This window comes from Botryllus schlosseri, chromosome 3, assembly GCF_051294905.1.
Source record: "Botryllus schlosseri isolate E-star chromosome 3, Bs_hap1, whole genome shotgun sequence".
In the NCBI taxonomy this organism is placed as follows: domain Eukaryota; kingdom Metazoa; phylum Chordata; class Ascidiacea; order Stolidobranchia; family Styelidae; genus Botryllus; species Botryllus schlosseri.
Window position 1 is genome coordinate 25736758 of NC_137238.1, and position 13840 is coordinate 25750597.

Sequence of the window (13840 nt, forward strand, 5' to 3'; positions counted from 1 at the left end):
CTACATAAACACTCCCAGGCTGGTATCGAATATAAAAAGACAAGGTAGGCTACATGGTAACAAAAACTCACAGGTTTGTATGGGATATGAAAACTACACTCACAGGCTGGTATCGAATTAAAAATGACAAGGTAGACTATATGCGGTCAACGACTTGCAACGAGATATTGTATCAGAAACTTTTTCTATCATGTCAGTATCAGACAGAACTATAGGGCAGTGACTATGCACGGACATCGAGGGCTGTAACGTGTGCTGCAGGACAGTCGGCAACATGTGGCAAGCACATGTCAGTCTCTGATGTGTTGTCGGTGCAGATCTTATATTGCTTGCGTCATCTGTTACAAAATAACAGAAGTCTAGCATAGAGCTAGATAGTCCAATCTCAGTGCAACATTCCTATATTTTATTTAGCAGATTTACACCTGATTTCTGCTCCTCAAACTTTGTTGCAGATATTGCTACAGAGTGCAACTTTTCTTCGCGAATGTAATGGGCTGTCAGTGACATGTAATGTCTGCTTTTGACATCAGCCCACATATCCGTGGTGAGCTCAATCATCCCATATTCGCCAATAGTCGCTTTCACAATGATAGAAATTTTTTCCTTCTCCAGTGCAGCACGGCTTAGAACTTCCCTTTTAACGGTATGTCTGGATGGGATTATTTCTTCAGCATTCATTCGATCATACACGGACCCTATATCCATAAATGTTTGAGCAAGTTCGACAAAACCATCATCCTCTGAAGATCGGAATGGTCTCAAATCCTTTACAATGAATGATGTGGCTGCTTTGAGCAATTGTACCTCGGCCTTAGTCGGAAGCGGAGCAGATTTTTTTTGTCAGAAAGGATGACATTGAACGTTGGCCCGCTGATGGTATGACTTTCGACACACTGCATCTGGTTTTGATATGAGTGGCTTAATGTGTTGTGCCACTGTTCTTTCTCTCATGCTTGAATGTCAAACCACCATGCCGACAGAGAACAAATCCTGAGTAGTCACCGCCCTCCTCACTTCACTGGTGCCAGGGCCAGTTGGCAAGGCAAAACTCTTCCACACCTCACTTTTATTTCCCTTCACATCAACCGCGTTTGCTTTCCCTTCTTCATACAAGGCTTTTGCTATTTTCGATGATCCTATAATACTAGGATTACCAGCCATCTCACTGCACGCTAAGGAGACCGCATCGACCACATACAGTGGAAACAAGGATGATGGAGGTAATAAATGCTTAGTCATATAATAAATGCTGCGATTGAATGAGTTAGCATAAATTTTGGTCATGGCTCAGTGATTTTACAGATATGGCTCGGTTATTTTCTCACTGTGGTCGGAAGTTACTATAGTCATGCTGTGGCCGGATCAAGAATATACTGATCCGGCTCCGATCCGGCTCCGGCCGTAGCAGAAAAAATACTGATCCGGCTCCGATCCGGCCCGACCAAAATTGAAAAAATCCGGCCGGATATCCGATCCGGCTCCGGTCCATGCCCCGCACTACTATCTAGCAGCTCATCTTGAAGTTATTCTTGAATAGTGTTCATGTAGGCTATATTACAAAAGAGAATGGATCAAAAATTTCCATTTCTAGCCAGTGCTCACTAGTTTGCTGAGACTGACAACTTGTAAACATTTCGAAGTCACCCTGATTGACCTTACTACTCTAACTTTCTATTTTTTCACAATCCCCGACATCTTCAAATAGCAGTAAATATGTTTGTATCATTAGGCTGCTGTCAATTTATCATAAGTTTGCACGGTAGAATATTTTATTTCCGACGGCCATTTTTGTAATGTGAGTTGAGAAGTTTTACCAGTTATGAAGCAAATCAGTTTCGTGATTTACCTAATTGAAAAAATTACAAATCAGGCGATCAATCATTTTGTATATTTAAAGGTCTCGCGGACCCCCTGAAAATGCTGCGCGAACCCCCGGCTGAGATCCACTGTTCTCTAAGACGTTCATTTGCTATTTGCACTTGAAGTATGACATCTTCAAAATCCCTGATTATACGCTTTATCGAGTAGAAATTTACGGCATTCCTTTGCCTTCTAGTTCAGTACCAACGCTAGCTACTTGGTCACCTCTGCATATTACATGAATAACATTTTCTAATATCCAATTAACACTAAAGCGAATAATACGACGACAAATCACGGATAATTTCGATTAGTTAAACGTGTAGGCTAGCCCGCGACGCTTAGACGCGTCTATGAGGGCATAGTTGTCAGCATTCAGCAACAATTAAATCAATAATCGATCACGAAAACTATCGACTGAAGCCTGCTACTTCACGCTGTCAATACACAAATCTGTATGGGCCGTAGACGAAATCAGTTCTGCTGTCCGGTAGTTGGCGGCAAAGAGTCGACCACCATATTTTTTTCGGTCCGCAAATCAAGATACAGCGCTCCCGACTATCTTAGTTTCCTTGACAAGAGTAGCTAGGATAATATAATGAATTGTTTGGCGGAGAGCTGTTTTCTTTTTGGATCTGAGCTAATCACGGGTGCAGTTGCCTATCTAACTACATACAGTATTAGCACAGTTGCAATATGTGTGAATTTCATAAATACTATTCGAGTTCAATGTGTCAGCAAGAGATGAAAATATAATACCAGAGAAATGCAGGTAGAGTGGTGAGGATAGTAGCCTATTACTTTTCCAAACTTTGATATTGACCATCACTGCTATCTAGACGAGGTACTGCGTATACCTTTTGGTCGGGGTTTCAGCCTATACAAAGACGTCGTTGGTTCAGGTTGTAAGACAGCTTCACAGGCTTATTTGTGTTGAGTCGTGAAACTTAAAAGTCAGATTTACGTCACAGAAACATGAATAGTTCACGGCTTAGCTTATTAAGTACGCGGATGATCCCAAATTTAAGACCTCGAAGTATAGTAGATCTTGCAGCGTTATCACGGTCACGGTAATTTTACGCTTAATCCGCGGTCATTTAATGAACTATACCATACCTTCTAATCTCGCTATGAACACAAATCAACAATTACGCCAACTTGAGAAATACCCAGCATCCAACGCATTGCATCTGTTGGCTAGTGATATTTGATAGGCCGTACGCCCGCGTCGATGATAGCCGCGCAAGTCCAGATAAAATGGACGCAGTCAAAATACGGCTCGGGCTATTTCAGTTGAACGCGCCCGTGGGGAATACCATTCAGGGTATCTGAATTATATTCTACGCCGACTGCATACCCGAGGAATAGCCGAAATGCCCGAAGAACTGTAATCTTGCAACGTATCCAAGGTCTGCGCCACATGATACCATATCATGGAGCTAATACCTGCCCTATAACGTCTGGCGATAACTGTTGTAGTCCACAAGAAATTCAGTTTTTAGCAAATTCCTAGCTGTTGTGATTGGATAATTGAAAGAGCGATAATCAGTCGTAGAATAAGGCAAATCAGTCACCACTTCTCCAGCACTAAAATTAATTAAAATACAGAATGCATAGCTTGTGGTAGTCCACTTCTAATTCTAAATTTTGTCGCATGCTTTGCATTTCGTGTCGCCATAAATATTAAGGGTGCTGTTAACAGCAAGATTTTTGGTCTAAATGCCTTCTACTTTTCCTTTAAGTGTCTGCTGTGGTGGGAGCTCCTCACAGGGCTACATAGTTTCTAGCGATGTGTGCGCCATCTTGAATGTGCGACCGAGTCTTATAGGTATCTGCACCGGTGTGAAATTACCGAGTCTCACATTTTAGTGAATTGAGACTAAAGGTCGGCTTCACCAAAAGATATCCTTGTATTTAGTTTATATGATATCCTGTTCATTTCGTATTTATATCGTCCTATTCCAATCCGTAACATTTTCAAACTGGAGGCATTAGCACTTTGTAAAATCCGTATAGTATCTTAACTCCTGTAGTATTTCTTCGTATTAAAGGTGATTTACAGCCTAGTCTGTAAGAAAAATGCAGACCTTGCTATGTATAAACGGTTTCGGGGTAATTGTATCGAAGTGGATATAAGTGAGAGGTGATGCCTACTTGGTAACCAACCAGACTGCCTGTTATATCGCCGGTGCCACACTCACGACATGGATTAAAAACCACCGGTCACCGCCCATATACCTCTCGAATATACGCACATAATTCATCCATGTATAACGTGGATGAAGAGGGCATCGCGCGATGATTAAACCGTAATGCACTGATGAAATATACAATCGATTAGATATCTTTTAAGCCCTCGCATATTGGTCGAGGTGTCTCAATCACCAATCGGGGAATTAAGTGCAGATTTCGGGGGAAACGAGGCGCGCGCGATCGCTTGAAAAAATAAACGAAGCCGGAGAACAACGCAGATTGATCGAATATCCTTTTTGATTATATTTTTACAATGAGTATGGACACCGGCGCACGAAAAAAAGAGAAAAAATATTCCCACCCGAATATATAGAAACGCTGGAAAGTCGCGTATGGCGTAGTTTTCGGGAGGTAGGGATTGTGATGATTTTCGTGAATACTCTCCTTGCGAACTCTAGCTCGTAAAGATGATTGGTTATCTACATACGCTACAAGTAGCACAGTGTCAAGTATACGGGCACTGGTGCGGAATGTGCATTTACGCGTTGAGATATTGCTTAAAAGAGGGGATGACGATTTATTGGTTCTATCGGTCGATTGGAGCACAGTGTGACGAAGGAGCAAGTCTTATTCTTGACATTGAGCATTGGTTCCCAAACTTTTCTGAGCATTTAGGCTACCTGGTAGACCCATTGAAATTATTTGGGCATTTCGTGGCTGCCTATAGAAGCCAAAGAATGTCATAGGGAAATGCAAAACCGCCCCACTGAAGGAAAAAGTCAAAACTATCAAATGCGGCAAGCGTTTGGTGTACTTGTATAGTTGCTTTGGTTAAATTAAGTCTTCATAGTTGGGTTTATTTTAGATAGCGCAACTCTCATGCCGTGTACTACATCCAGTAAGTTTCGGTTGTTGTTTCTCATATCGATTTAATTCTCATTGTGGGCCCTCGCAAACTTCTGTACGGACCCCAGGCGGCGCGCGGACCACAGTTTGGAAACCATTGAGATACAGAAGGTCTTGTTTGCGTACGCATTGTTGTAGCCATGTACCCGATTATTACATACCTATAGTCAGAATTACGTACATGTAGTCGAATATGTTGTCAGTTTCAGTCACTAGGTGATAATTCGATACAAAGTGTTACCGCCAGATTTACTTCCGGGCGTATGAGCTAATTTATGTACGACAGACCGTAAAAAATATGTCTTGTACGCAACAGGTTCTGTACTATAAATCACTGATTAGAAAACAGCTTGCTTAGACACCGTGTTCGCTGCAATGGACTACCGTTCCGACGGACTCTTCTCATCCGCAGCTGCCGCCGCTGCTTTGACAGCACACCAGCATTACCACCACTACCCCGGCCCCACGCAAGCCGCAACGTACGGTTACGCGTCGCAGTACGCTCACACACATCCGTATTACCACAACGGATATATGAGCGGTCTGGGCAGCAGCAATAGTGACGTTACAGGACTATTTGGCGGGTCACCGTCCACGTCGCCAGGTTCAAATGTAACCAACCCTAATGGTTCTCCGTTATCAAGCGCTATATCTGGACTGACCGGATCTCCGCCTATGTCAGCTGCGCTTCCTACTTCACCAAATTCTACGTCAGTCATGACGTCACCGTTTTCTTTAGCACAGCGATGCGGCAGTGGAAGGCAATGGATGGGGTCTTCGTGTAAAGATAGCTATTCGTATCATAGTAAAGGACCTTCGTTTTATACCGGGAGCGGTTTGGCATCGCTAGTCGCGCAAGCAGCCAGTCTGCCAACAGTGGAGAAAGACAATCCTACATCATCTTGTAGCAAAAACACAAACTCATATACAGGTAGCACACGACCACATTGCAGGCAGCCCGCCGACCCAGAGCCAAATTCAATGAAACAGCGGTGCCCCTCGGAACAGAACTTGCAAAACAGCACCCGGTCTCGTGAAGACAGTCGCGAAATGCCGTTAGAACCCGATAAGTATTTCGACCCGTGCTTCGATACTAGCAACGGTGACGCGGTAGCTACGGAGACGACGCAGGTTAAAGACACGCCCGAGACTCGGGACGATGCGTCCCCGCAAAGCTGCGCCGAGTCCACCGACACGCGACACTCGCAAGGTACGAAGCTGGCAGGTTTCGAAAACTATAGTTTCCAAGTCGGATTTTGAATATATTCGAGGCGCAATGTCAAGTTCTTTGGTACAATTCGCTAGATAACCGGTGTTACAGCGAGTTAGCGCGACTCCACCTAATATTTTATCTTGGATCTCTTACACAGTGGTCAGGTAGGCGTGGAATTAACAATCTTAGATATCTCAATATCATACCTTACACGATAATCACGGCATTTTAGGCGAACTCACATTTATTGCAAATCGTCCATCACGCGGATGTTTCATGGTGCAAACGGATTTCGTAGATTTCCCATTTTTCCATCATAGGATGAGGTAAAAGTCAAGTCTGAAGTACTTACTAGTAAAAATATATCAGCTTTTACATCAGTAGCTATTCGTGTGAATTAACCCAATGCATCTATTGCCTGCGGGAATGCAACTTCGATTTACGTGTATACGACTTTCTGGGGTGTGAATATGTTCTTCGCGGAACAGTACATAATAAGATTTCTACGCTTGTACGTAGTTGTACCGGATGAAATCAACTATGACAGTTAATTAATATTACCAAGATTACTAATGCAGCCTGAGAAAAGATAGAGGTCTGTGCTAACGACGGAAATAATTATTTAAATCCTGACTTTATTGAGTTGAGGACCAACTGCTACAGAATAGACGCGCGTTTCGTATATCCGGCTGGTATGGTTCAAAAGCGCAGGAAACAATATGGCGCTAGGCCGTGCACTTATTATCGGAAGTTAAATCAATATTTAATTTTGGGAAGGATCTAGCCTTGCGCGTTTGATGACAAACCAATATCGCAATGAATATCTATAACAGTATCTCTATCCATTTTATGTCGCGAAAAACTGGATCGACTCGAAGTTTTGACATTGTGAACTTGAGTAGCATTACGCACGTGCGTGCAATCAACGTTGTGTTGGCCATAATCATAAGCACGTGCTGTATATGTGGATCAACTCGTGCACGGCAATGTCCAGGATGTGTGTAAAGGTGGTTGGGTGGTTTTAGGCATTTTTCTTTTTATGAGTTGGTCAGTATAAAAGTCGTGTGATGAGCGCTATTGTGGCATATATCTTGTGATGCTTTTCGGGTAAAGATTGTATCAAGCGTTTCCTATCCGTAGCAATCTGGCGTTCAGATCCTGAATATGTCTGCATTTTTCTCCAGAGTCGAAAGCTTTAATTGAGTGGCATATACTATAGAAATTGGAGTCAAGTCACGTATCAATATCCAGTTGGTATCCCCATTTTGTGCTTTGTGGTAAAGTGTTAGGGACACGAAGACAAGATTTAATTCTGCTGTATAAATTCAGCCTATATTCAATCACGACACGAATTAATATAACTATATCGGAGACAGGCATGAAAACTCGAGTGAATAGCAACAACCATCTCTAAGTTAGGTGGGATATTTGAGGTTCCATTTTGGGTGCAGATGTTCGTCCAGTTCAATCACAACCCAAAACGGATAATCTGGTTTATTTGACTTCGTCATTCTGGGATATTTATAACATAAATAAGCTAGCCCCTTGTCACTCGGTCTCTTAACATTGTAAGTCCACATTTTATGATTGGTATCTATACCACGGATAACACCAACTTCAACGTTTGAATCACCGCACCTAATTGCAAGCGGTTGGTAGGTGGGTAGTTGATCGGTTATAAGCTTCAGGTACCGCGATTAATGCACATTGCGCTGTAATGAAATACTAGATGCCGGGGCCTTGATGCGGTATCCTTCTTTTTGATGTCGCTAATTGATATAAAAAGAAACGCTATGCGCTGTCGCGAAAAAGCGACGTTATTCCTAAACCCGGGATTAGACGCAGGCCATTTCTAGGTAATGGATCCCAATTGGTTTTACCGGCTATCCCAAGGACCTTAAAATTATCGGGATGGAATACGAAATGAAAGTTTCACGAATAGTTAAGCGAGTCTAATGCACTTCCTAATCTGAAACGTCGCCATTAAGACGCTTAGATCAATGCCAGATGATGGTGCGCCGTTCGAAAATGATTTAATGCACGCAGATGCGAGATCGTTATGAGAAATGGGCATGGGAATTCTCGAATGCTCGATCCCAACGATACAGTGTTGCCGTATACTTGTGTGGGTTAATCAACCCCGTGACATCCGCAATAAATCAAGGCTGCAGCGCATGCTTTGACGAATCACTTTTTAATCGCGGATTATGATAATTCATAATTCTGATCATGGATCAAGTGAACTGTCTAATTTTCGTTTCAGGTTTAAAACGATTGTTCTGATATTCGACTCGATATTGACCTCACCACTGTGTTAACATGAGAGTTTTACGATCTGGGAGGTGTATACCAGTATCACTTAGTTAATTTATAAAATCCCCCCTTTTCATTATGGGCTTTGAGACCTTACCTTAAACTAGGGGAGATTGCGTTTCCTTGTCCATCGGCCTTGTATCGACACGGAAGGGTATACATTACGCCTTTTAAGCCGTTTTCCAATTTTTTAAGATATAGAGAAACCCCTTACCCTAATCTAGGCGGGATTACACGATATCAGCACACAGGAAAATGAGCTTTTATAAGCGACGCAGTTTGTCAAATGTCGCCAGTTCGGGAGAATGTATCTGTAAGGCAACATCCCAATAGCGTACTAAAATCTTTCGTGATTCCTACTGCAGCTATTATATTGTACAGAACGTTTTAAGTGATTGTCCGAGTTGACCGTCAAGTTGAAGTTGGCTCTAGGTGTGACAATACCTGACGACTGCAATGTTTCCTATATCATGCAGGATTTGAGATTATTAGTCATGAAGGGAGGAACAATCCAGATTAGTAAGAGAAGTAAATGTGGTGAGTAAAGATTAAGATTTTAACGAACATCAATGTAGACCCGCGTCAGCTATCCCGTTATTTCCGCGATGTCGCAATGCTTAGCACTATAATGCCTTGTCTCCGTAAGGTTGCCTGCCTTAAACCATGTTAAATCGGAGCGTGTAATCGCATGATATCGCCATAAAATACGCGTCTTCCAATGCGCAAAACCGCCTTTCATCTAAACAACTAAAGCCAATTCATATCTATTAGTTACGATCGCGATTAAATACGCTTGAAATACAACGTCCGAAAGCGGATTAACCGCGTCGTCTTACGACCACCAAAGCATCCGTTGACGCGCCCAGGCTCTAAGGGAAATTGCGTAAAAGGGTATCAAGGTTTTGCGGCGTACGGTTGTAGATTGAACCAATTACAGCATACTATTTCCTTCGGCGGGCGCAAATTTGAATAACCGGCTTCCGGTACGAATAAAATTGTTTGATAGTTTGCTAAAAACTTGGACTTCTCGCGATATTGGCGTTTAAAAACTAACACCAACCTAACCACGCAGCCGATTTCTACTTTATTGTTTATTTGTATTATTATAATATTTATCATTAATTAAAGCTTTAATATGCAAATGAAGGCCATACTTCGAGTCTTTCAAGGTAAAAATAGAGCCAAAACGATATCGAATTTTCCAGCCATTCCCGATAAAACCGATAGCCAGCACTTTCACCGATAACCTCTCTATATCCAGCCGATATTCAAAAGATGTATAGCCTCTAGCTTAACGCGAATTTCCAAAACTTCAGAGCATTTATTCGAATAGTTTTACAGCTATTGCTAGGTTTCTATATAAAATAAATTAGAAAGGCTGCATCTTGACATGTGTAAGCCACAGGGAATATATCAATGTTCTCAGTCTAGTATAGTCGCAGACTATAGTTTTCTGACACCTTACAACCATCTTGTGTGTCACGAGAATTGCCAATATTATTAATGTCTAATTCCGGATACTGATATTTCATTCAAAGTGTGATATCCAATCGACATAATCGGTTTTATATAATCGTATACAATGCAACACTAAACATACTACAACACTACAAATACTACTGTACTATACCACTATACTCTACAAATGCAGTTGAAACTGATGCCAGGACAACATATTCCCGATTTTTCAACTCCACCCTTGAAAAGGGTGGGAGCATCATTCTCATCTAAAATGGTGGCCCACCCAAATTCACCCTAAAATCCCATTTCAGACGACGACGAAAAACGCGATCGGAAGAGCGATTGCAGCGACAGTAACACGCCGGCGAGCGACGCAAAAAACGCCGATGACGTAGCAGATGACGTCACCAACATGGAAGACGGAGAGAGCTCGCAAGGCGATCAAGACGGGGAGGGCAAAAACAAGCGCAGGCAACGCCGGCAGCGGACGCATTTCTCCTCGCAGCAACTTCAGGAGCTTGAGAATCTTTTCACGCGAAACAGGTCGGAATCCGCTACGCATCGTAGCAACCGGCTGGGATATTAAAACGAATGTGTAACTTCACAATATTGTGTATGATAGGATAAACACCGTTAAACCTATGAATGTTAGCGGCGCTTCGCGTTGCTTTGATTTACGGCGTGTCGCGACAGAAGAAATGCGTTGATAAATGTAAACTAATATACGAGGCGGTGTGACATACGGTCGCTATGACCACATGATATCAACAATTTTTGAGTTGAAAAGCTTGATTTGTATAATTTAATGTGAATAATCTACTTTTGAATAAATTTGTTTTGTTTTTCATCCTATTCATGTTAAATAAGCTCCTACCTTTACAAGCTAGTTGCAGGCTATTAGGATTGAGGTTATGCATTAACATATATATTTGTAAGGACAGTTATCGTATAATTTATATCGATATTTACGGTGTGCTGCAACAAACGGAGTGCACTGATAAATGCAAATTACTATCGGCAGCTGTGTGATACGGTCGCCATAATGACGAGGAAATCAACGCGTGTTGAGTTAAAGTTGTGTAATTTAATGCGGAGAATCCGATTTTGACTAAATCTGTTGTTTTTCATACGCGCTTTCCAGTTGATTTTGTGACAGTAAAACGAACTATTTTCCATTCAGGTATCCGGACATGTCCACGCGTGAAGATATGTCGAAATGGATTGGTCTGTCGGAACAAAGAGTGAGGGTAAGCATACGATTAAAGTATGATTACGGAAACAATAATCATTTTCGTGTCCTGGATGGGATTTAAACTCCCGTGTGAGTCTCTTAGTATGCGTAAAAGCCGTTTTAACAAGATTCCGGAAATATTGTAGCGGTAACACTATGTCCGCAAAATAAACTTTCGGCGTAGAGGTGACGCTAAAATCGCAATTTTCTTACCTTACACCAAAAGGTAAATTTTGCAGCATAGTTTTAGAAATATCAAGCATAATGTCCCTGCTGAATAATTTAATTGGAAATTATCTACGAATATAGTTGCTGGCTATTCGGGTCAAGTTTATGTGTATATACACAGTAGAATAGTATGGTATAGATCAGAGGTCTAAAACACGAATCTCGCGACGGCATTTTCGATTTTTAAGTGACGATATATTCAACTGCGATACATCATTTTTTAGATTTGAGAACTTCAAGTTCACTCACTTCAAATGCTCTGATGTCAGATCAATTATTATTAAATTCAAAAATATTCTACGTATAATTGTGGCACGTCACATGTCCACTGAGCCGCAATATTAAAACGCGACAGATTTTACGTTGCCATGATGCGTTTGTCCTCTTGCATGGTATCTATAACTCACTATTTTGACGAATTATGCTCAGCACAAAAATGATTTTATTCAAATATTTGAAAATTGTGATTTTTGTTGTGCCATGCATGAATAGTACAACAGTAAATTACATTTACACGATGTTTGTGGAATGCCAGTCTGCAAGGTCCCTGTAAATAAGGCCTATTTGGAAATGATTCATTGAATACCCCTTATTGGTACTATGCGGCCCGCGGCGTCGTCAAAATAACAGTAAATTGGCCCGCAAGTACATTTGAGTATGAGACCTCTGGCATAGATGTATGGTATTGCAATACTTGTTGTCATTATAATATACTGCATTCGAGCGGTCAAGTCAAAATGTCAAATTTAAGTGTAAGTTTGATTGTAAACCCCAAATCTATCCCAATGTAAAATGTGCAGCTTCATAGACTTTTTTTAATCATTTGAGTTACTTATAGGCCATGTCAGGCGATGACATCAGTCGCAATAAATCCCTGAATCATCAAGATCGTTGATTAACACAACGCGCTATTGTTGCCTCCAACTCGTAAAGAGCAAATACTCATATCCAGCCACGGAAGTCTTTTGCTCGAATCGGCAAACAGCGCCCGCGCAATACACATACTCGGCTGACGCCTCCGGGTTTATTGACTCCGTAAAAGTGTTGAACTTATCGATAGACGACCAAGCTAGGAAATAGACCGACGGCAATAAAAATCAATTCGCTTGTTTGCGCTGATGAATTGTCCCCGGGAGAAGTTGAGGGAGCCGCTTTCACCTGAGCATGTTGAAGTTTTATTGCTTCGAGCGCGCGTTTACGTGATCAATATGGCGGACTGGTACGCTGAGCGTTTTGAATTTTGTGAAGGGCAAGTTCCGGATATGGGCTAAATGATTTTAAACTGTGATTGGAGATCGATATTGGGAGTACGTCACATTGGTGATCAAGTCGGATACAAGTCGGTCATGTACGCTGTTTAATTATGTGTTTGTTTTGTATAGTTTCATCTCGAGTCTTTTCGTAAAGTCATCCGCCGGCATTTGATAAGAGATTTTTTCAGCTTTACCCAACAGTGTGATTGAAATCATGCGTATATATTTCGTTCGGAAGTAACAGCGATCGGTTGGCGAGATAGCGCAGTGGTATAATCCGCGGCTGCAACACCAATGGGTGCGGATTCGAGTCCGACCGAGGTCGACTTCCGAATTCCGATACCTAAGTGTTGGAGGTTTACCTAGGCTCCTCCTCGCCACCTCATCCGCGTCAGCGGTGTCTTACAAAAGCCTAGAGGTGGGCCGTGCTATAAGTCGACAGTTACGGAAAATATGAAGAATATCGGCCTGGTGTAAATGACCATAGCAGTCGACAAACACCATGAATACCCCAAAAAACAAACAAAAACAGCGATCGGTTACTATTGTCGTTTAGAGACTACTTTAAATGCGTTTAAATCTAGCGTCATTATTGCAGCAGTAAACCCTATTCATTTTCAAATAAATAATCAGCGTTGGGTCGATATTCCTAATTTCTTTAAACAGGCCAAAATCTCACAGAAGCGGTCAGGTCGTTGTAGTCGGACCGACACTGTTGAAATGCATGATGGTGTATGCAGTGCCCAATACACAGAAGTCACCTTATTAATAATTTCACCACAGCGTAAATTGCTGAAGGGGTTTTCCGATAGCGTGTCCTGGGAATAAACTGAACCCGTTAAAAATGGCCCTGTCCGTGCTTTGTAAGTAAATGTGGAGTTGTGAAATTAGTATGATATATTTGTTGCGACTAGGCACTATCGTTAACTTTTAAATATCTGAAATTGTCGGTACAATGGAATTTCTTGTGGTATTTATTGCGGCGGTGCGTTCTACTGTGCGAATGCGCAATCAGAACTCACTTGATCACGGATGGTGTGCTCTGTTCCCTACTACCTGACATCGCAGCGCGCACGTTACCGCCTACGAAATAGCGGGGATTCATTTTGGGCATGGGTGGCAGGCTCCGACTCCGACGTAGGCGCTCCGGCTACGATCATTGGTTTCGTAATTAAAACT

The 13840-nt window shown here is 42.0% G+C and overlaps 2 protein-coding genes across 5 annotated transcripts in view; one reads left to right on the plus strand and one right to left on the minus strand.

The window, feature by feature from the left end:
- LOC145435413 (uncharacterized) overlaps positions 1-13840 on the minus strand; it is a 428570-nt gene that overhangs the window by 198779 nt on the left and 215951 nt on the right. The window lies entirely within an intron of this gene.
- LOC145436198 (uncharacterized) overlaps positions 1-13840 on the plus strand; it is a 33823-nt gene that overhangs the window by 16893 nt on the left and 3090 nt on the right. For 3 of the 4 annotated variants that reach the window (XM_080313550.1, XM_080313549.1, XM_080313548.1), the window contains 2 exons: positions 10261-10492; positions 11130-11196. In XM_080313550.1, the coding sequence (XP_080169676.1) occupies positions 10261-10492; positions 11130-11196 (299 nt within the window). Of the gene's footprint in view, positions 1-3881; positions 6173-10260; positions 10493-11129; positions 11197-13840 lie in introns of those variants that run through there. The other variant, XM_080313547.1, reaches the window with a different exon arrangement.